General features: G+C 41.6%; 1 protein-coding gene across 5 annotated transcripts in view; it reads right to left on the bottom strand.

Annotated features, from left to right (window-relative positions):
- The window catches only part of cadps2 (Ca++-dependent secretion activator 2), a 245,374-nt gene that overhangs the window by 110,519 nt on the left and 109,631 nt on the right, over positions 1-25,224 (bottom strand). For all 5 annotated transcript variants that reach the window (XM_028586489.1, XM_028586486.1, XM_028586488.1 and 2 more), the window contains exons 7-10: positions 18,794-18,905; positions 15,094-15,233; positions 3,158-3,224; positions 1,426-1,534 (exon numbers count right to left, since the gene is read on the bottom strand). In XM_028586489.1, the coding sequence (XP_028442290.1) occupies positions 1,426-1,534; positions 3,158-3,224; positions 15,094-15,233; positions 18,794-18,905 (428 nt within the window). The remainder of the gene's footprint in view (positions 1-1,425; positions 1,535-3,157; positions 3,225-15,093; positions 15,234-18,793; positions 18,906-25,224) is intronic.

Below are 25,224 nucleotides of genomic sequence, written 5' to 3'. Positions count from 1 at the left end.
TGCAGAGTTTCTGCAGGTTTCACCAGGTCAAATTTAAGACTTTTCAAGACCATTATGAATGAAATATAAGCCCTTTATCACAACATCAACTGAGCCCTATGTTTTTTCAAGCCAAGTATCGCTAAACTTGCACTTTCCCAAAGCTGAAGAATAAAATCTGTGTTAAGTCTGTGGTACAGTCCGAAAGAGACTCGCGGCAATAAAGTGAAAGCTGATTGGCTGCTATATAAGTTCCATGTTGGTCTCATTTGTAGTAATTTTTACGGTTGATCGTTTTTACCGTAAGTTGTCATTATCGGTGAGACAACAAAGTTTTATTCTGAAAAGTCTCCTGAGCTGCTGAAGTGTCTGCATGTCTATTATGTCACTCGGAGGAATCTGAGCCTCTAGCTCACCCAGTAAGAGCGTTCGCCCCATGTTGGAGGGGTCCTGCAGCGGTGCGGGTTCGAATCCGACCTGCCGCCCTTTGCTGCGTGTCATCCCCCATCTCTCTCCCCCTTTTAAGTCTATCCACTGTCACTTTCTTAATAAAGGGAAAAAAAGACTCAAAAAGATAATCTTAAAAAGCCAGCCTTTCCTCAACAATATGTAATGGGGTTCACTGGCTGTTTAAATAAGTACAGTCATTTTAAAATGGTTGTTTGTTTTCAGTGGCCTTTAACACACAACATTTCCCATAAGCCCACAGAACATCATGGCTCGAACAGATGAGGCGAGTGGCGGGGTGAGCGAAGACATGTCTGTCCTTACAGCAGGGCAGAGAGGACCGAGCGCCGCAGACGTGTTTAGATGCCGAAATCACAAGTTAGAAGTAAAAAAATAAATAAAAAATAGAACATTAGCGTTTGAGTTTGAGAGTTTTATGGATAAAACCAAGTTACAATAATGTAAGCCACTGAGCTGTAGTTGTTTCTGTGCTCACCGATTAACCGTTGTTTAACTTGGGTTTTCTTTTCTAATAACCAGTAGTGTAGTGGGCACGCCAACTCTTTCCTTGAATATGGAAAGTAACCCTGAGGAACACACTTCAATATGTCAGAAAGAACGATGAGACAGCATTGACTTATAGAAGGTAGGGGAACGGAGGCTAACCCGGACGTGACATCTGGACTTTGGCTCTCAATTACATCAATATTGCAACAATTTATGGATTAGTCCACCTAAAGCCTCAGACTTGAGGGACTTGTAGATTTCGACAGCAGGCAGCTCTTGCAGACGTACAAAGGACAGGCGTGTAAGTCTGTGAGTCTGTAGGTGTGGGGGAGTCTGGAGGTTTTTGGATTCGGCAAAAGAAAAGTGAGCATTTTTGGACCTGGATGCTTCCTCTCCTCCAGCATGGTGTGTGAGCTTGGATGTGTGTGTTTTCAGCGTAAAGCTTGTGAAGTTCGATGAGGTCAGTGAGGCGGCTCCCGTGTGTTCAGCTACCTGGCTGGGGGTCGCAGTAGTCCACCGTGTAGCCCTCCAGCTGCATCAGCTCCTGGGGCTCGGCCTTCTTCTCTCGGTAGCTGCACATGGCAAACGTGTACTGACTCACCTGCACACGCACACGCACACGCACACACACACACACACACACACACACACACACACACACACACACACACACACACACACAGGTCTTGTTTTGTTTACAACTCAAAGATATTCAATTTACTGTCATAGAGTAGTAGGGCTGGGCAATATATTGATATTATATCGATATCGTGATATGAGACTAGATATCGTCTTAGATTTTGGATATCGTAATATGGCATAATTGTCTTTTCCTGGTTTTAAAGGCTGCATTACAGTGAAGTTATGTCATTTTCTGAACTTACCAGACTGTTGTAACTGTTCTATTATTTGCCTTTACCGACTTAGTCATTATATCAACATTACTGGTGATTATTTATCAAAAATCTCAATCTCAAATATTTTGTGAAAGCACCAATAGCAAACTCTACAATATCGTTGCGGTATCGATATCGAGGTATTTGGTCAAAAATATCGTGAAATTTGATTTTCTCCATATCGCCCAGCCCAACAGAGTAGCAAAGAAACAAGAACATATTCACATATAAGAGGCTGAAATCAGGGAATTTTTTATAAATCTATTAATCTTTGGATTGGATGCCGATACAGCACCATTTTTTCGATGCCTTACTTGGAGAAATATAGTATATACACACACACACACACACACACACACATACATACATACACACACAGTATATTGGATGGGGTTGAGGTCAGAGCTCTGTGCAAACCAGTTGAGTTCTTCTACAAAACACTGGGAAATGTCTTTATTGACCCGTCTTTGTGCACATGGACAATGGACAGGGACGTCCGATACCTGCAAATATTGACCTTATTTTCTGTTTTTCCACATATAATAATGTTCTCACTTGTTCCTTACATTGTACACGTGAGCAGATGTTTTACTTCCTGCAGCCATCTCAGTTTGACAGAATGACTAAAGCTGGAGCGGAACATTTTTCACACCGTCAGGATTTGAGGATTTTCGGAATGTTGTAAAACGCATAATCAGGCAGAATTAATGACTAGAGAAGATGCTGAATCTAGGGATGCTAGCTTTTGACGCCTTTTAAGGACTTTGGATGTGAAGCAGAGGGGTAAACACCGACTAGTACTACAGCTACTTCACAAAGAAAAGACTGAACTTGAATGGAAACGTCTGCCCTTAGACTCAAAGATCCCGAGTGATCCCTCGGGGCTCAGAAAGTGAAAAACAGCTTGAGTGAACAAGTGTAAATGGGAATTTAAGAGACCTAAATTCTATTAACGTTGCTTCAGCAGGACCCTTGTGCTCGGGCAAGGTGTAAAAACCTTTTCAAGGAGAGCGACTGAAATCCGATGATTTTCTTTAATAATGTGGGGGGAAATTTTTTTGAAATTATTTTTACCTCTTTCACCGCGCTTTTTAAAACTGCAAAATCAAAAAAGGAAAAAAAAGTTTGAGGACGTTTTAGTTTGAAGGCTGAAGGTTTAACCCAATGCATCCTGAATACACACAAACTTCGGTTTAACAAGTCTGTTCATATTTGCACTGATGCTGGATCTGTTGAAACCCATGCTTGATCTTTTCAACAGTTTGATAACGTCAGACAGACGCTGTAGATTTGATGTCAGTTGCACCTTTGTCTCATCGGTTTCTTACCTGAACAAGAACAAAATATCTTTTTTTCCAGCGTTTCCAGACTCTCTGTCCCAGAGCGTACAGGTACCTGAAACACAAAGAACAATCAGGAGTTGGTTTTTTTCTTTTTTTTTTTTTTTACAGTTTATTAATAAACCAGATATTTACGTGTTGCAGTCTCTCCAATTGTGAGGATTTGCTGCTTTTCTCAGTTTTAAACCACTGCTAAGTGAATATTATAAGTTAAACTTTTGGTAGGACAAAACAAAACCATTGAACTTGGACTCTGGGAAACAGTGATGGACATGTTTCACTATTATCTGCTAAATTAGACCAAAAAATGGAGTGGAAGTGCTGCTGGCTCTTTTTTGTGAACAGGTGTTCTTTAGATAATTCAGGTCAGAGGGCGTAGCTGTAATTTCAGAAGTGAGTGAGACAGACTGTTCAGGAGGAGGATTTTTATCGAAAGATCCTCTTCCAGTTGTCTCTCCGAATCACGGATTCCAAGTAGCCTACATTTCATTTCTGATTGATGGAAACACGGACATTTCCATAAACCGTTTCATACAGTTTTACTGCCGCATCTTGGCCAATGGGAGACCTGCTAACATTTGAACTGGCCACACGGAGGCGGAGCATGCCAATTAACCAAATATTGGTAATATAATATGCAAAACGTTAAGACATTTTTTCACATTTGAATCTATTACTCACAGGGGACGTTGGGAGTATATTTTGGGGGGGGGGGTGCTGTAAATATATGTGTGGGGTTGTGTGTGTGACCCAAGTAACATACACACTTGCCTACTTATGGTCCGTTCAAATCAACTCAGACCTGTCCCCCGCGTACCTCGTGCCCGCTATGCCTTTGCTTCAGGTGTACTGTGCTTATTCCGTCTTGTGAAGGGCTCATTGCATGGGTGGGATATAGGCCCAAGAAAATATAAAAAAGCAAGTTTCCTTCAAAAACAATCCAACGTTGGGCGCCCGGATAGGTCAGTTGGTAGAGCGGGCGCTAGAGCTGGGCAATATATCGATATATCGATATTGTGATATGAGACTAGATATCGTCTTAGATTTTGGATATCGTAATATGGCATAAGTGTTGTCTTTTCCTGGTTTTAAAGGCTGCATTACAGTAAAGTTACATCATTTTCTGAACTTACCAGACTGTAACTGTTGTATTATTTGCCTTTACCCACTCATTATATCAACATTACTGATGATTATTTATCACAAATCTCATTGTGTAAATATTTTGTGAAAGAACCAATAGTCAACACTACAATATCGTTGCGGTATCGATATTAAGGTATTTGGTCAAAAATATCGTGATATTTGATTTTCTCCATATCGCCCAGCCCTAGCGGGCGACCATATATAGAGGTTTACTCCCCGACGCAGCAGGTCCGGGTTCGACTCCGACCTGCGGCCCTTTGCTGCATGTCATTCCCCCCCCTCTCTCCCCTTTCATTTCTTCAGCTGACATGTCAATAACGGCCTAAAAATAATCTAAAAAATAAATAAATAAAAACAATCCAACGCGTTGCTACCGACAAATGTCTTCATCAGGGTCATTGTCAGCCCTGATGAAGACATTAAAAACATTGCTTAATGTAGTATATTAGCCATCCAGAAAATAAAAGACAGTGTTTCCATATTATATTCAGGCACAATTGAAAAAATTAAATTATCTGCAATATAAATGCACAATTATGAGATTATCTTCGTGATTTAATGCATTATTTGTTCTCTTGGAGATTTGATAATCCAAATTCTACCAAAATCTTAGTTTTTTTGTATTCATTCTAGGGAGGCACAGTTGTCTTACGCTCATTAGTTTGAATGAAAAACGGTATTGATGTATTGATAGTGAAATACAGAGATTATGAAGACAACATGAGCAGCTTTCACCATAGTTTCCATGTGAAGCCTTTCTAAAACTTGACCCAGGTAAGATGGCCGCCTAATGGTTCCATCCTGGAATAGCAAGTCAGAATTACATGTCACATCTATTGTTTTATATCTATTGTTGCAACACATTGGGTCATTTTTAATACATATTACCATGTGAAATAAGGGCATTTTCATTTTGCACAAACCCTACAGTGTGCCTTGGATTGTTTCTTAGTTTTTTGAGGAAACGTTAATTTTATATTTTTTGAGGCCTTATTCACCCATGCAATGAGCCCTTCACAAGATGGACCCAAATAATTGGAAGACAATGAAGAGCAACAAAGAAACAAAGGGAGGAATGATTGACAGATTAATCTATAATGAAAATAACTGTGGTCCCTTGTGTGGCCATGCAGGTGATACTTTTAATAATCCAAGGGAATGAGGCTTTTAACTTGAAGGTACAAATAACAAGAATAAAAAAAACAAAGAATATAATTGAGCACACACATTTTAAAATTGAAGGAAGCATTTATCTATATTTCTTTTACTCTTGCCACCTTCCAGTAGATGTTATGTTGAGATGGAGACTTTGAAGATACCATGCAGTCTTTTCAGGCAGCAGATGACACTTCTGACATATGATGTTGATGACAATATTTCAACGCAAAACAACAACCAGGGTCAGATTCTATCAGGATCCATTTGAAAGCTCATTGATGCACGTCCTCATTATTTTTCTATCACAGTGTATGGCACCACATTATGCCATCACTCCCGCAGCTGTGAACGTTATTAACACATTCATTTCCTCCCCCCAATGTGAAAGTAAAAAAAGGAGAAAAGTAATGAGTCCCGAGCCGAGCGAGGCAGTGACACGGACAGCCGCTCGTTGAAGACGTCTCGAGGAAAATGGAAGAATGACCAGCGTGGCCTCTCAATCAATGGCTGCTCCCCGGGCCTCCTGAAGCGTGGGATACAGGCAAGTGCAAGTGAGGAAAATCAATCGATGGCGAGACCTCTTTCTTCAGCCCTGCCGCCCGCCCTTAAAGAAAAGGCCTCCAGTCAAGGCTGCGCGGCGTCTGGCCAGGAGAATCTGGGCCATTCAGCACGACTCCGGGTTAACATGTGGCACCGCTCGCCGGCCCACTTGTGAAAACTGATTTTGGCCGGCCGTCCTCCTGCAAGGTTTCAAACATCCATTCAGCCCGCACGGACGCCACGGTGATGGACCGCAGACTCCAAAGAGTTCACTGCAGGCATTTAACAGTCCATACTGCAAAAAAAACATCCATCTTTAACTGGTCACTTAGCTAGATATTCAGACTTTAAGGTTCTTCTTTTTTAAGAGAGTGATTGACATTGGACTTATTTTATTAATAGAACTGTCTAAAATGACGGTGGGTTAAAAATAAACCTCAAGACAGATCACTGCCCCAGAGTCAATCATTTGTGTGAAAAATAACTGGTTTTACAGGCTCACAACATGGTAGAAAAATAAAAATAAAAAATCAAGACTAGATATCAGAGTAAATGACCTGCAAGAACAGAGATTATTTACAGTGGCAGAAATTCTCATTGTTTCATAGAATTTTTTTTTATTGTTTTAAATTGAGTTCCACCATGTGAGTGGAAAGTAGTTCAGTCTCCTGCAAAAATTATATTATAATGTCACCCACTTTAGGCTTTTTTTTATTATTATAATAAGGGGGGAAAAAAGGCTTAAAAATAAACAAAGGAGATTTTTTTGCAGTGACACCGGCAGAATTATACGGAGCATAAAGTCAAGGTAATCTTTTTCAGTTTTCTGTAGATTTACAAATCTCATCCGATTGGCTGATTTGGTAGTCTGTTTAAATAAATGCTGAATGACTTATTTCCAAGAAACGTACGAGCACATCTCTGGTAAACACAAGAATTAAAGTGGTGCTTTTGCAGGACTCTTTGCGGAGAAACTCAGTTTTACAGATCTGTCGATTAAATCAACTAATCGATTAGTTGATACAATTGAATGAGTGTTAGTTGACTAAGAATTTCTTCAATCGAGCACAGCCATAGTAATTTCACGAAAAAGGCCAACATATTTAGTTTTTGCACCAAATTACGGTTATTTCTTTAATTGGCAGATATTTATTTACTGGTTTCAATGGAGTCATTTCCACTGGCGAAGGAAGATCGGGACAAACCACTCCATTATAATGCATTCCCGTATGCCTCCCAGTCCTGAAAGCCAACCTCCATATTCATTGACCATTCTGTTAAAAAGAGGCTGTTGTCATGCTTCTGGATTTCATAAAAGATCATAAAGTCATGAAAATCATAAGCCATCGACCGCAGGCTGCACTGTGATCACAGTAAGATCAAGTGATGCCGTTCAAGAAGTAAAACGAGAGATCCGACTTCCCCTGAGCTCCAAAACACGATGAAGGATAAATATTTTACCCTGGGTCTAATGATCGCAACCAAAAAAAAAAAAAAAAAAAAAAGTGAAGTGCTCTCAGTTAGAAACATAAGGATAAAAACAGACCCCAGTTCCCCTCAGAGACCCTTTATGTGAAGAACCTTCAGCGCTGCAGGTGACAGACTAAAACATTTCTTCACTGTCTTTCAAAATGCAAGAAAACCTGAAATGTGTTCGATGGCCGTCTGTGAACCAAAACGGGCCTCTTTTGTCCCTTTTCTTTTCGCTCTGAAAGTAAAAATGTCTCCCTGCATCTATCATCCTTTTAAAGCTTTCACGACTTTAAAAAAACGTGTTTGGGTCTGATCTCAACAAAACAAACGCAAATAATACGATTAAACAATGTCCTGCTTGTTCTCTTTTCCTTAACATTGAGCAGCATACATATCCTGTGTCATTCGACCTAGAGGAGTCTTTTTGATAATCTTGAAATGTGTGAAATGTTTTGTGAAAACGGCTTCAAATAACCTAAATAGGGAAGAAAATGTAAAATAAAACATAGGATGACACCTCTCAGCAGGTGGCTCCCACATTGTGTCTTTTATAAATCAGAAATGACAGAAAGATAAAGTGGAATCACATTAAGAAGAGATGGGGGACTCACAGAGAGACTAACAATGACCCCTTGTGGAGGGTTTTGAAAACTGCACCACATTTGTATCCTTTATTCTCCAGTCATCAGAGCTGTCTGACTCCCACGGTGTTTCTTAGAGAAACAGTCTGTGGGCTCCTACAGGAGGCTGGCAGGATGAAAAGGGAAGTCAAGAAAGGAAAACTGGTGGCCGATTAGCTCAGTTGGTAGAGCGGGGGCACATATTCACAAGCATATTCCTCAATGCAGAAGGTCCAGGATTCGAATCCAACCTGTGACGGTTTACCTGCATGTCTTCCCCCCTTTCTCTCTCTCTCCCCTTTCATATCTCAGCTTTCCTGTCCAATAAAGGCAGAAATGTCCAAAAACTTAAAAAAAAGAGGGGAAAACTGAAGAGGAAAGGTCCAACAGAGACCCTCAGACTCCCAGATATCCTCCTCTGCAGTCACATTCACATGATTGTAGTCTCGCATGGCCCGACCTTCCTCCACAGCGCTGCGGAGGAGGGTCTGGCTAGTCCACACAGCATTCCGGGATGAGAGTAAAACGTGCTCTGGTTTATTGCCATTTCTTTAAACCAATCACAATTGTCTTTGGCGGTGCCGCTGCAAAATAGCCTCGGGAAGGAACTTGTTTTGGTGGAACATGTGTACGTTCAAAAGTTGTTTTAGTCGTGCAACAGAAAACTCGGATTGGACAGATGCCAGATACCCTGCAGAGATCTCAGGAGCAGTTAACCTTCCTCTGCAGCGCTGTGGAGGAGGGTCTGGCTATTCGAGACTATCTCCAAACACACCTCTACTCATTAGCTTCTAACTGTCCCTAACTTAACCATTGTTACCATGGCTTCTGTGGAACTTGGGCCTTTACTACTATCGTTATTATTATCTTCACTATTTATCATCCCTCTTTTGTTCTTGTCATACATTTTGTTTTTTTTCTCCTTTTTGTTTTCCTCAGTGTGTAAGCATTTTGGATCAACTGTGTCTGTGCAGAACGATTAATGTGCAGAGTTAGTTTTAGCATTCATCTGCTGAAGGGGGGGTAGAAGCGGCTCACCTTAACTCTTTGTTTAACACGTGGACCTACGAGCAGTGTCCATTTATTAATTTAGCATATTAGGAATCTGTGAGTAGTGTATTGAACCTAACATGATCTTTGACCCTGCTGTTCTCTCTGAGTCGCTGGCATCCAAACACTAAAACCTCAAACTGAGAAAGAAAATATTCATATATATAAATATATATACACTATCACTACTGAGAAACTGCTGACACACACACACACACACACACACACACACACTTTCTCATCATAGATTTGTGGGTTTGAAAATTAGGTTTTGCTGCCATCTACTGGCAGAAAGTCAGAACTGCACAACATACACGCTGCTTCAATAGGATTTATATATATATATATATATATATATATATATATATATATATATATATATATATATATATATATATATAAATATATGATTGATTAGTTGTCAACTTTTAAATTGCCAGCTATTTTGATCATCGATTATAATCCATCTGAATCATTTTTTTATGGAAAAATGAAAAACATTCTTTTGATTGCAGCTTGTTTAATGTGAATATGTTTCTTCTCTCCTCTGGGACAGTAAACGGAATATCTTTGAGTTGAGGACAAAACAAGACATTTGAGGACGTCGTCTTTGGCTTTGGGAAACACTGATCCACACTTTTCTCCATTTTCTGACATTTTATACAAACAATCAACTAATCAATTATATTGAGAGAAAAAAGACGGATTAATCGACAATAAAAATAATCGTTAGTTGCGGCCCTAATGTTAAGGCACGAGTGTGAATCTATGGATGGTATTGTGTTAATATAGCATCATGTCGTGTTTCAGGTGAGTGTTTAAAAAAAAAGAAAATAAATCTCCCTCATGGGACTATAAATGTCCTGTCCTGTCTTGTCTTGTCCTGTCTTGTCGTGTCTTGCCCTGTCCTGCCTCTTGTAATTTCTCAGTTTGTACATCCTCCTCCTTTTTCTTTTTTTTTTAAATACATTTATTGCAGATTAAAGGTCCCATTGCATAAACATTTCACTTTATGAGGTTTTTTAACATTAATATGAGTTCCCCCAGCCTTCCTATGGTCCCCCAGTGGCTAGAAATGGTGATAGGTGTAAACCGAGCCCTGGGTATCCTAATGCCTTTGAGAAAATGAAAGCTCAGATGGGCCGATCTGGAATCTTCTCCTTATGAGGTCATAATTCTCTGCTTTGCCCACCCAGAGAATTTGGCCCGCCCATGAGAGAGAGACATCACGGCTTACAAACAAACAAAGTGGCAGTTGGTCAAGACCACACCCCCACCCTCCACCTTGCCCCCCCTCTCTCCTCCTCAATAGCTACAGACACAGAAATGGCACATCCTAAGGAAAGATCATTGTGGGACTGGCTCTAGTGGCTGTAATTCTGCACCAAGGCTGAATTATGGGAAAGAGACTTCAGATACAGTATTAGGGGACCACTAAGGTCTATATAAAAGAGACTTCAGATACAGTATTAGGGGACCACTAAGGTCTATATAAAAGAGACTTCAGATACAGTATTAGGGGACCACTAAGGTCTATATAAAAGAGACTTCAGATACAGTATTAGGGGACCACTAAGGTCTATATAAAAGAGACTTCAGATACAGTATTAGGGGACCACTAAGGCCTATATAAAAGAGACTTCAGATACAGTATTAGGGGACCACTAAGGTCTATATAAAAAGAGACTTCAGATACAGTATTAGGGGACCACTAAGGTCTATATAAAAGAGACTTCAGATACAGTATTAGGGGACCACTAAGGTCTATATAAAAGAGACTTCAGATACAGTATTAGGGGACCACTAAGGTCTATATAAAAGAGACTTCAGATACAGTATTAGGGGACCACTAAGGTCTATGTAAAAGAGACTTCAGATACAGTATTAGGGGACCACTAAGGCCTATATAAAAGAGACTTCAGATACAGTATTAGGGGACCACTAAGGTCTATATAAAAAGAGACTTCAGATACAGTATTAGGGGACCACTAAGGTCTATATAAAATAGACTTCAGATACAGTATTAGGGGACCACTAAGGTCTATATAAAAGAGACTTCAGATACAGTATTAGGGGACCACTAAGGTCTATATAAAAGAGACTTCAGATACAGTATTAGGGGACCACTAAGGTCTATATAAAAAGAGACTTCAGATACAGTATTAGGGGACCACTAAGGTCTATATAAAAGAGACTTCAGATACAGTATTAGGGGACCACTAAGGTCTATATAAAAGAGACTTCAGATACAGTATTAGGGGACCACTAAGGTCTATATAAAAGAGACTTCAGATACAGTATTAGGGGACCACTAAGGTCTATATAAAAGAGACTTCAGATACAGTATTAGGGGACCACTAAGGCCTATATAAAAGAGACTTCAGATACAGTATTAGGGGACCACTAAGGTCTATATAAAAAGAGACTTCAGATACAGTATTAGGGGACCACTAAGGTCTATATAAAAGAGACTTCAGATACAGTATTAGGGGACCACTAAGGTCTATATAAAAGAGACTTCAGATACAGTATTAGGGGACCACTAAGGTCTATATAAAAAGAGACTTCAGATACAGTATTAGGGGACCACTAAGGTCTATGTAAAAGAGACTTCAGATACAGTATTAGGGGACCACTAAGGCCTATATAAAAGAGACTTCAGATACAGTATTAGGGGACCACTAAGGTCTATATAAAAGAGACTTCAGATACAGTATTAGGGGACCACTAAGGTCTATATAAAAGAGACTTCAGATACAGTATTAGGGGACCACTAAGGTCTATATAAAAGAGACTTCAGATACAGTATTAGGGGACCACTAAGGTCTATATAAAAGAGACTTCAGATACAGTATTAGGGACCACTAAGGTCTATATAAAAAGAGACTTCAGATACAGTATTAGGGGACCACTAAGGTCTATATAAAAGAGACTTCAGATACAGTATTAGGGGACCACTAAGGTCTATATAAAAGAGACTTCAGATACAGTATTAGGGGACCACTAAGGTCTATATAAAAGAGACTTCAGATACAGTATTAGGGGACCACTAAGGTCTATATAAAAAGAGACTTCAGATACAGTATTAGGGGACCACTAAGGTCTATATAAAAGAGACTTCAGATACAGTATTAGGGGACCACTAAGGTCTATATAAAAGAGACTTCAGATACAGTATTAGGGGACCACTAAGGTCTATATAAAAGAGACTTCAGATACAGCATTAGGGGACCACTAAGGTCTATATAAAAGAGACTTCAGATACAGTATTAGGGGACCACTAAGGTCTATATAAAAGAGACTTCAGATACAGTATTAGGGGACCACTAAGGTCTATATAAAAAGAGACTTCAGATACAGTATTAGGGGACCACTAAGGTCTATGTAAAAGAGACTTCAGATACAGTATTAGGGGACCACTAAGGCCTATATAAAAGAGACTTCAGATACAGTATTAGGGGACCACTAAGGTCTATATAAAAGAGACTTCAGATACAGTATTAGGGGACCACTAAGGTCTATATAAAAGAGACTTCAGATACAGTATTAGGGGACCACTAAGGTCTATATAAAAGAGACTTCAGATACAGTATTAGGGGACCACTAAGGTCTATATAAATAGAGACTTCAGATACAGTATTAGGGGACCACTAAGGTCTATATAAAAGAGACTTCAGATACAGTATTAGGGGACCACTAAGGTCTATATAAAAGAGACTTCAGATACAGTATTAGGGGACCACTAAGGTCTATATAAAAGAGACTTCAGATACAGCATTAGGGGACCACTAAGGTCTATATAAAAGAGACTTCAGATACAGTATTAGGGGACCACTAAGGTCTATATAAAAGAGACTTCAGATACAGTATTAGGGGACCACTAAGGTCTATATAAAAGAGACTTCAGATACAGTATTAGGGGACCACTAAGGCCTATATAAAAGCATCCAAAAAGCACCATGTCATAGGACCTTTAACATTGGGTACAGACTGCACTGGTTCATACTGTACAAACAACAATATTTTTCCATTTTCATACAATAACAACAATACCGCAGCAACCAAGAACATGCAGTTGTTATTGTTTGGCGGATTCTAAATACATCAATAGTGAGGCAAAGTAGCAAATAGTGCAGCCCTAATTTGTATCCTAAATTGCAGCACTGTTCTCCTATTTGTGTGAACGGACCTTGAGACAATCCTTCCGCCCATCCTCACTCTCTTATCTTACCAAGCATGACCTAAATGAGTGGAGCAGATAGAAAATCTGTCTATCCTTGTGTGTCTGAAACCCGCCCATGTTTCACTTTGTTCTCCGAGCGCTTGCCACTGCTTTCAGAATCTACTCACAGGGGTCAAGCCTGATGATGGGATTCGAACCTGAATGGATTGTTTCCCAACACACACCTTCTTCCATTTGCCCCCTAAATGGTTTTAAAACTGGTCCCCATGCCCTATCAAACACACTCTTCCTCCCTGCATTCGTGAATCTAAGCTTCCCCCAGATGGAGGACTTCTCCCAGCTCTCTCAGCCACATCTCAAATGAAGGCGAGGCGACAAACATTTAACAAAACGAGACACCCATGCTCTGGAGTCGCCATTTCAAATCGGCGTCAATTAAAATACGACGTGTGGCACAGCTGCCGTGGTTCGTACCTGGTTGGCACCTCTTTTATATGCCACAGTTGGCCGAAAAGAGGTCTGCAAAAGGACACACCTGTGCATCCTCGCTCATAGCTTTGACGGATATTGCGATCGCGATAGTATTCACAATATTGGAGGGGATGATCATTTTTTGTCATTTTCATTGAAAAATATAAAACATTAAGATTAGATTAAATCGATTTTTTGCCAAGATTTAGTCTGTTGGATACGATTTGTAGGCCAAGACGTGTCTGCAGCACTACAATACTTAATTCAGAACGGTTTGACACATATTTTGCCTTTAACAAATATTATATTATTAAATACATCGCAGAATATTGCAATATCTTTAAAATCGCAATATCGTATCTTGATGATGTCGTAGCGTGAGGCCTCTGGTGATTCCCACCCCTAGTGATCACATCCTCAGACTGAGCACAGGTTGGTTCTGCTTCCTTTATTTGACCAGCAGGTGAAGCTGTCAGCCTGCATAAAAGGTCCAACGAGACCCTGCTGTGGTGGAATTTCCAGAAACACCGTGTTGTGGTAAGACGAGACAAAGGGAGAGCTTGGACTACTTTAGGTCATTGGTGGGTCACAGGTCAGGGGGAGGGAATACCTGGCCAGTGTCTAATAAATCTAACCTTTTCATGTATGATTCTGTTTGTGTCTGTACAGATTCAGGGAGTGTAGACAGCTGCATGATAAAGGAATGTTTTGTTTCAGGACTGTCTCCTTTTGGAGGTCGGTGGAAACTAGAGATGGTCCGATCCCATTTTTTGCTTCCTGATACCGATTCCTGCCGAGACCTTCCTCCACAGCGCTGCGGAGGAGGGTCTGGCTAGTCCACACAGCATTTTGGGAATCGTCTTGGGTGGCGATAAGCACCTCCTGCGGATGTCTGTACCTGGTTGTTTCAAATGATCTATCTGGTTTAACCTTAATTTGTCTTGGAATTTAAACAGAATTTGGACATTTTTTTCCTAGGATTTGGCGACCCTGTGGAGCAGTGATTCCTAAACTTTTTCAGGTCAGGGACCCCTAAACTAAAGCAAATTTCACCAGAAACCCCCATTTGATGAGATTTTGTCCCAGGGTCTCCCATCTGGGACCAAAATAAGCAAAACAGTCATACATTCTGCTGCTTATGGATAGAATCATAGCGAAAATAAATTATTCCCTTTTTTGCTGGGGACCCCTGGAACCCCCTCAAGGACACCCAGGGGCCCCTGGATCCCACTGTAAAACCCCCTGCTGTAAAGAACGAGACCCTTTGACCCCTGCAGACTCACCCGCTGTGCTTCATGTTGGGGGGTTTGTCCATGCGCACGGCCAGCTTGATCTTCAGCTCTGTGTCCTGGCTGTTCTTGGGGACGACCATCCGGTGGAACTCGGCCTGCTTCGGCCCGTTCGTGGTTGGATTCATGACCACCTGAGGGGGGGGGTGGGTGGGGCAAAGAGGAAGAGAGAAGAGATTGGTCAGCAAGTGGGTACTTCTGTAAAGTTTTCTGTTTTTGCAGTGGCAACAAAAACAATCATCAGTTCAATAGTTTCCCAACGGAACGAAGTACCTCCGCCCCTTAGTTATAGTCACTATGTTAACTGGCAGGTCAGTTTTAGGCTTTGGAGATAAAACAATCCCATTCACATCATCAGGATACTGAGTGTCTCTGTTACAGATCCCCACAGACAGATATATCTAGACAACGTTTTTGCTGTAGACATGCACCGACGCTATCACTTTTAAGTGACACAGCAGGCTCTGGCTAGCCTGCCTCCGCCCTCCTATGCACTTACGCTCAATTTTAATTTCCCTTCAATACTACGTCTGGGTTCGCAGTATATGCACGATCCGTTCTGCGCATGCGCAAGATGGTCGCGCATGCGCAGATGAGAATCCTGTTGTAGGGATTTACGATTTACGTTAGCCTCCACCGGAAAGCTAACGTTAGTTTAGCTAACAGCTAATTTGGCTAACTGCTAGCTGAGACAGCATGTAAAAGACCCTCAAACCTGAAAATAACCGTTAAAATATATAACAGCTGTTACGTCACTTCTACTTTACTTGTGCTCATTTAAAATACAACCATTCAATACTTGTCTTTATTGTTATTACTGTAAAGTCTTCATTTAGCTGTGGCCTGCTTTCCCCAGTGTTTAGTTTGAGTTAACGTTATTTTAGACTGAATCAAGCTGTCAGCTAGCGCTTAGCCGAATTAGTTGTTAGCTAAACTAGCGTTAGCTTCCCGGTGGAGGCTAGCAATTCTCCTAATCCATCAATGAGGCTAATGGCAGACCGCTACAACTATGACGGATCGTGCAGTATCGTAAATCCCATGCCAACTTGTAAAACAAGATTGTCATCTTGCGCATGCGCAGAAAGGATCGTGCAGGCAGCACGGATCGTGTACCAACAGTATAGTCTTGGGTTTTCTCCAGCAACATTTTTCGCGGTCCAATCAGCGAACAGAGGGAGTGGCTGAGAACGATGACGTTGAGGTCGTGCACTAGAGTTGCGGTGGAGAAAGATGCGAGCAAAGCCATTCGGTTCGTTGTGGCAACGCTGCCGAATATCCAGAAGTTAAAGCCCGAGCAAGAACAATCTTTGCTGAGTTGTGTTGGTGGCCATGATGTTATGGCCCCTCCTCCCCACGGGGTTCGGGAACAGTTTGATTTTCCAGCTCAATCTGTTAGTGGTGAAGGAGTTAGCTATGGCTAACGCTAGCGATGCTAATGCTAAATATAAGCCTTGAGGTCTCCCGTCTTGTTGCACATGCGCATGACATACGTCACGACTAAACGTTAGCGATTGGTTCTGGCAGATCCAGAGTGGCTCTGGGCAGATCCAATAGTTTTAGGGCGTTTTCACACATACCTCGTTTGGTCCGGACTTTCGGACTTTTTAGTTTGATCCGAACCAAAATTACAGGAGTGAAACCTCCCCCGGACCGCGGTCCGGATCAAAAGACCAAATTTTGGTCCGATAAAAAGAGGTGGTCTCGGTCCAGACCAAACTGAACCATGGTCCGGTTCGTTTATAGTGTGAAAGCATTTTTTGGATGGTTCGGACTTTTGGACCAAATACAAGAAGCTCTGGCAGGCTCTCCTCGTGTTACAAGACTGGGGAAGCTCCTTTAAGGTGCTTAGTGAGAGAGAGTGACGGTGAATGCGTTCAGAGAAGACAGCTGTCGGCTATCAGAGCAGAGAATACATACATACATATTCACAAAGAATAAATGCTCCAGAAAGAAAGTTCCCGTTTCTTGCTTCTCAACATCACAACAAAACAAAAAGGGCCGCGGCAGTAGGGGGAGAGCAGCAGTCAGTTGGAAAAACTCCGACACAGAGAGAGGATATGAGAGGACGAGGAAGCCCTTCAACAAACCAATCAGTTAGAAGTATCTGGAGACGTAGCTCACGTATGTGATGACGGCAGGACGTAGGTTTGTCACGTATAGATCTTTAGTGCGCTTGCAAAACTGCAGTGTGAAACCACAACTTACCGGATCAAATGTATACAATGTAACAAAAACATGAACCTTGGTCCGGATCTTGGTTCGGACTTTCATGTGTGAAAACGCCCTTAAACTTCAACAGAGTACCCGCCTTCAAGGAAGCTAACACTTGTCAATGGAGAGAGGTCAGACTCTGTACTAATGACATGGACCAGAGTCTGGTAGGACCAGGCTAGTCTGGACCAGAGTCTGCTGGACCAGGCTAGCGTACCAGAGTCTAGTAGGACCAGGCTAGTGTATCAGAGTCTGGTAGGACCAGGCTAGTGGACCAGAGTCTGGTAGGACCAGGCTAGTGGACCAGAGTCTGGTAGGACCAGGCTAATGGACCAGAGTCTGGTAGGACCAGGCTAGTCTGGACCAGAGTCTGGTAGGACCAGGCTAGTGTATCAGAGTCTGGTAGGACCAGGCTAGTGGACCAGAGTCTGGTAGGACCAGACTAGTGGACCAGAGTCTGGTAGGAACAGGCTAGTGTATCAGAGTCTGGTAGGACTACACTAGGCTCTGGCTTCAGGTTTCCTTCAAAAAAAATAAAAAATGATCCTAATAGGTTCCATCCACTGGAGGTAGACAGATTTTAAATTTGGGTAAAAGAGAAAGTTGTGATTGTTGCACTCAGGGAAGGAGGCCATGTCACTACGTGTCTCCCTTAAAACTTAAAAATGTTGATGGTGGCAATGTAATGTCATAGAATGTAATCCAACCCCTTTTTTATTTCCCCAAAATCCCACGTCAGAGAATTCCTGGTTCTGTTGCGTTTTCACATCGAAAAAAAAAACCAGCAGCAATGACCTCGGCGAGAGTCCGCTAACTGGCAGCCAGAGCATCTTGTATTGACCCGTCTTTGTTTTCAGTGTCCTTCATATGTCTGCTTTCAAAACACACACACACACACACACACACACAAGCACACACACACACACACACACACACACACACACACACACACACACAAGTGTCAAGTTGACAGGTGTCTTAGCTGTGGAGAGCATTTCCATTTCCAAATTCTAACTTCAGACCTAAAAATAAATCCACATAAAAAAATATGTGGTGGACTGTACTGCACTGCGGAGGAGGGTCTGGCGAGTCACAGCATTCCTGGATGGGAGAAAAACGTGCTCTGGTTTATCGGCATTTCTTTAAAACCAATCACAATCGTCTTGGGCGGTGCCGGACAGAGCCACGGTGCCGCAGCAAAATGGCCTCGGGGAGGAACTTGTTTTGGTGGAACATGTGAACGTTCAAAAGTTGTTTTAGTCGTGCAACAGAAAACTCAGATTGGACAGATAGTCTAGCTAGCTGCATGGATTTACCCTGCAAAGATATCTGAGGAGCGGTTAACCATAGTCCTAAAAATTAAACAACACAAAGAAAGAGGAAGGTAACAGGACATCCGGCTGAAGAGTGAAATCCGGCGGAACCGGAGCAATCCCCGAAGTGGAATGCCGTTGATATAGACTAAGGGTAGACGGACTCTCACCCGGCCCAGCTCCTTGTCCTCCAGAGCCAGGACCCCAGTGCTCTCTGTAAACAGCTTCACTTTGACCGAGGGCAGAGGGTGAGTCGTGGTGAAGTCCCCCTGAGTCCCCCACCTGAAAGACAGAGAAAAGAAAGAAAGAAAATCTCTTTACAGCTGTAAACACTGTGTGTTTTTATTAATCCAGCCAGAGCATGTAACTGCATATATGTTAATATATATGCAAATATGCATGGTTGTACTGAATGGTTTTGTCTATTGACAATTTCAATATAGTTTGTTCGAACAAGACGACCACATCCGCAACAAAGAAAAGTCTGCCGATGGATGGACGATGCAGACAGTAAGGTCTTTGTGTTCTTCTGCAAAAGTTCAGATTTATGTCACAGCACAGCCTCAGTCAAGACAACAATTTCAGCCCAAACATGTAAATTATTACTGCAGTAATATTAAAACAAGCTCACTACAGGTTATAACAGATTGTATGACAGCAGCCTTGTGGGAAATCTTGACTGTAGAACCGCTCAAACTGCAGACAAAACCCTCTTTTACACAGGGGATCTGCAATACTTCCTCCTTCATTCCTTCCTTTTTTAAACTGAACCAAACACCGCCTAATGCAGCCCCAGTCTGTGAGTTAAGAGAGGATTGCTGGCATTCCGGAAGCAAAAGTTTAACTTTTTAATTTACATTTCCGGGGCAATAGTTTCTGACCTTCCAGACATCCAAATGTACGAAGATCATTGATTAATCAGCCGTCGTGACCTCAAACTGAACGTCAAACAACAACCGATCTGGGCCATACGGCAGAAACACGGACTGATTCTAAAATAAGTAGGGGTCGACCAATTTAGGGTCAAAGTTGGGCTTATTCCGTGGAAACTTTGCCCACGTCCCTGTAATGACATCACGTCTTAGTCACAGATCCCCGAGGCAGTGAGCCGTCCCGTCAGCGTCGGCTGTTATCAACAATCACTTATCGTTCACCTGGCAGAGACTTTAATGGAGCAGAGAGACGCCTTCTGCTCAGGATGACTGAACGTGGCCATTATACACACTGGGAGCCACGCGCCGCTGATTACATGCTTTTATTTCAAAACTGTGTGTTGGCGTGTTGACAAGTGACCCCTTCACTTGCTGAGGGCGAGAAGCAATGCCGAGCTCCATATTCAGTTTCCAAGGCAACATTGTGCGAAAAGGTGTGTTCACTTCACACACAGCATTTTTTTTTAAAGTAATCGCAGACAACCGATCTGTAAGACAGACAACAGCTCTGACCTCATGTGCTATTCACTGACCTGTGTTAATTGTGTAAACGTGAGTGATAACATAATGATGACTGTTATTATGAATTTTCTACAGATGACTTTGGTGATCCTTGACTTTTCCTCTAGTGCTTCCACAAAGTTTACAATAACCTGATGAGTGTAATGAATTATAGCGCCATGGTCAGAAAAAAAAACATGAAAACCTAATTTTGTAAAATAGTTAACCCATAAATTTGGTGCTAGATTTACAAACAGCTGATGCAGCTCAGTCCAGTTCTTTAACTGCCCTTTGTTGCAACACATTGTTGTTCAACAACACATTTTAGTTTTTTTTTTAAAATTACAGGATTTAGTTGTAGCACAAACTCCATGACTCCAATCAACTAGTGTCCCTTTAACAGTGACTCCTGAGCAGTGTTGGGGAGTAACGGAATACATGTAACGGCGTTATGTATTCAGAATACAAATTATGAGTAGGCCTAACTGTATTCCGTTACAGTTACAATTTAAATAGTTGGTATTTAGAATACAGTTACATTGTTGAAATCAATGGATTACCTGACGATACTTCTGTTTCACGAGTTTATTCACTCTGAATAAAAGGCAACTCTATCGCATTTTGACACCATTGACCTATATATAATGGACCAACAGACCCCGTGTCTCTGGACGGAGACAAGTGAAGGCTATTAGAAGCACTTTTCCGGTGATCTCTTCCTTTACTGCGCAGCCTCCAACTGACAGAGACAACGTAAATGTGACGTGAGCAACGTGTCTGAAAGTTGTAAGTCTTCTGGTAGCTGCTCCGGGCTACATTTGAAACTGAAACCCACTTTAGTTTAACATCGTTTTCCGGAAGAAGGTGAATTAGTTTGTGTGTATGAAGCCATGCCGGAGGTGATATAGGAGCGAAATAATTAATAAACAAACTTAATTTGCATCGGAAAGAGTAACACAGGCTTTTGATTGACCTGTCACCTGCACTTTATTTTTTTATGTATTACTTTTGTGATTTTAATTGCGTGGTGTGCTTTGATATGGACCATCTTGTATGTTTTATGTAAAGCACTTTGTGATCTTTATCGGTGATAAGGGCTCTATAAAAACATTTGACTTACTTACGGTACTTGATTCGTAATAAACATAAGGAAACAGTGGCGCGGTCCTTTAAAAGATTCACAGCCGCTTGACATTTCAGAATAAATAAGGGTTTTACTAATGAAAAGGTCCTCAGTGATTAAAAAGCCGTTAGGCTACAACTGTAATTACAGCTAATCATGTTGTCCCTCTAATTATAGTTAACTATGATGTCAGTGGGCGGGTGTTTTATTGAAGGTGAGGGACGTGAAAGTGTGCTGCTGGCTGATTACAGTGAAGGTTACAGGAAGACAATAAAGCCGGGTTTCAGCACAGGATCCCTGTTGACCGACAAGGTTGTCAGGTGACTGTGAGCTCCTCTAATTGGCTACATTTCGTGATTATGGTGGTCAGAGGGGCTGTCAGGGGGGATAAAAACACAGTAGGTGGAGCATGTGAAAGGGCAGCCTCATTACCGCACGGACCCCCAACGACCAAGAATGTTCAGCCCTGAGTGATAATCAGTTGCCAGCAGGCTGCACACACTGTGTTGATGGGAGTGAAGTGGAAGAATAGGAAAGTGGAAATTTCCTCAAGTAAGAGCCAAAACATGTGCCTGTATTGGCTCTTGTAAGTGAGTGATGTATTTCGCTATTGCATTTTATAGCTCAAAATTTTAAAAGAAGAAACTCACGCACACGGTCTAACTTGCAAGAATGAACGTAATAGCTGGCTATGTTTCGGTACTAGACCATCACGGTCTTGTATCATCATGGTCCATCATGGTTTAGTACCGAAAACGTTGCCAGCTATTACATGTATTCCTACGTCTCACGTTATAGATGTGCAAACTATCTTTCTCAGAAATTGCACTCATATGATGCCTTATTTGTCTTTCATTGTACAACTAGAAAATGCATTTCCTGCAGAAAATGCGCGTGGATGCCGTGGATGTTTTAATATATGTATGAATTTCATCCAAGTTGAATAACACCACTAATGTAAAAAAGATGTGGAATAATTAAAGGTTTTTTGAAAAGCTAAAGCTAAACTGGATTGCTGGTTAAAATGTGTAAGAAGAAGGTGAAGTTGTAAGAAATGTGGAAAAGTGATAATTGTTCTAATAATATGATATCTTTAAAAGTTGAATAATAGCCATATTGTATGAAAGTTGTAGGTGTTACAGCAGTGGCAAGCGAGCGACATCCATTCGGCACACATCGCGGCACCACGGCGGTAAACGTCTGCAGACTGCAGTTCAGTGCGGCTGCCGCGTAGCGCGAATGTCTCTTTTTTTCTCTCGGTCTATTTTAAAATTGTTGTGAATTGTGAAGACAGCAGCAAAGCCCATCTTTACTTTAACTTAAATCAAAAAAAGAGAAATGTTCTCCACTCATCTTAAAATGGTCAAAAACCGATACTAGAGTAACCGCTGGCACTGTGAGCTACGTTTTTTGTACTGTAGTACTGGCTGTATTAAAAAAAACGATGCTTTGTAAAACGTACGGGTTTGAAGTGGTGCTTCAGTTCTTTTGTGGCATTTTGGTGGAATAAATCGGCTATTCGCTCCGCAACATTCGTGCTTTGCGTCGGACAATGTCGGTGCCACGCTGTGCGATACGCTCCGATGCAGACATTGAGTGACTGAGTTTCTTTCAAGTTAATTACGGCACACCTGTGCACAATAATAAATAAAAACGACACGTTATCCTATTGTGTGCAGAGAGAATTTGAAAGCCAAACGTTTATCCCGCCCCTCGGATTGAGCCCTTCCAACGGTGAGTTCCCAGACCCACCCACAGAACAAACTTTTCATTTTATTCCCCTCCATTGGTAAAGAGCTAAAAATAGAAAAGCTGTCTCAATTTTGAATCCGTCCGAGAGTTTAGTTTTCTGATGTGTAATGAACATCACAGCCTTACGGGGGCCGCCAGTCTGGAATCAGACCAGACCGGCTCATAAGCGAGTCCCCGGTGAGACTCTGCTGTAATGAAAAACATCAGGAGTCGGACTGGGACTGCGAGCCGAACCATAAAGAGAGCCTGAGCTCAGCTGGGCTTTCTTCCAGAAACCAGCGTGTGTTTGTTTTGAATGCAATGAGGAGAGACTGGCTCCCAACACTGTTACATAACCGCCTCATCTTCTCGCTGCGTCAGCTTTTACGGGAGGATGAGAAACATCGCTCACGGCAGGTGATCGTAGCGTTTGTAGAGCTGGATCAATAGATACAGCCGTTGAGTGGAACTCAATGGCCACAGGTTGGATTACTTTAATTAACAGCCAAGATGAAATGTAAATTTAAAATTAGGAAAAAAATGAGGAAATAGAGGCAGGCAGATGGTTATTTTTAAAGGCCAGTTATTTCATGGATCCAGGATACCATGCATCCCCCCCACATCATTACATACCCTTCACCATACCCCCCAATCATCACATAACCTTCACCATACCCCCACATCATCACATACCCTTCACCATACCCCCCTACCATCACATACCCTTCACCATACCCCCACATCATCACATACCCTTCACCATACCCCTCAATCATCACATACCCTTCACCATACCCCCACATCATCACATACCCTTCACCATACCCCCACATCATCACATACCCTTCACCATACCCCCACATCATCACATACCCTTCACCATACCCCCACATCATCACATACCCTTCACCATACCCCCACATCATCACATACCCTTCACCATACCCCCAATCATCACATAACCTTCACCATACCCCCCACATCATCACATACCCTTCACCATACCCCCACATCATCACATACCCTTCACCATACCCCCAATCATCACATAACCTTCACCATACCCCCCACATCATCACATACCCTTCACCATACCTTGAGATTGGCATGGTTTTATTTCAGTTAGGCTAATAGCTAACTGAAATTAGATCTATATCAATGCTAATCAAACCATGCCAATCTCTAGGTATGATGAAGGGTATGTGATGATGTGGGGGGGCTATTTTAATTCCAAAGGCCAAGGGAACTTTATCAGGATCCATAGTATCCTGGATCCATGAAATAACTGGCCTTTAAAAATAAACATCTGCCTGCCTCTATGGGAATTTAACATAGGGGTGTACTTTCTTATGCCCCCTGTATTATAATTGAAGAACATTTATTTATTTACGATACATTATTCATTCACAAAGAAAATTGGTGTCCTTAAAGGTTGGATTTTCCCTCATTTTTTTTAAATTAATGCATTATTTTTTTTTTAGTCAACTTTAATATGGGTGTCTAAACTCATGCATACCACTGTAAGTAAATATATGTTGTAGTTATGTTATGTTTACTGTACATCTTTCTACAGATAGCAGCAAGTCCAAGAATGATGTACCAGTACAGCCCAACTTGAATATATTTCCAACCATTTTGATGGGGGACAAAAGACGGAGCTTCAGGCCAAACTGGTCTAATCTTCATCCATGGCTTGAGTATTCTGTCATGATGGACTCTACATATTGCTATGCATGTAGACATTTTTCTTGCACCTGCACTCATTCTTGTACAAAATAAATGTTTATATGATTTTAAAGTAAAATAAAGTTTATAATCTTTAAATATCATTTGTTGCCATTTTTTAATGTGCCCCCCTGGTTAAACACTGGCCCCTCCTTGGCCCCCCTAGTAAAATTTGTCTAGAACCGCCACTGTCGGTGAATGCCATCTTATGGGACGATAGGCCGATGGCAGTCAACAAGGTGAATGTCAGTGGATACCCATTGTCTGGCGGATGAATTGGTGCAGTGTGGGCAGTGTCAACCAGCATTTTAAAGCGTAATTTCGTTTTTTTTCAATCTGGACCCTATTTTACTATGTTTTTGTGTGTAAGTGACTGATAGGAACAACAACTGGTCCAGTATTAAGCATGAACACTGTAACCGGGCTGCAATGTAATTCTATGGGGAAATTTTGTCCACGAAAAGTGCTTGTTTTGCCACTGACAGGCTCAGATTATTATTTTAAGCGTCTGACAACATTATGGAAAGGATGCCTACAGAGATAGGCCTTTTTAAAACCTCTTTCTGTTTAACGAGAAACAGCTCTGAGG

This window comes from Perca flavescens, chromosome 8 (assembly GCF_004354835.1).
Source record: "Perca flavescens isolate YP-PL-M2 chromosome 8, PFLA_1.0, whole genome shotgun sequence".
In the NCBI taxonomy this organism is placed as follows: Eukaryota; Metazoa; Chordata; class Actinopteri; order Perciformes; family Percidae; genus Perca; species Perca flavescens.
Note: the sequence above shows the minus strand (reverse complement) of the source record. Positions and strands in the feature narration are given on the sequence as shown.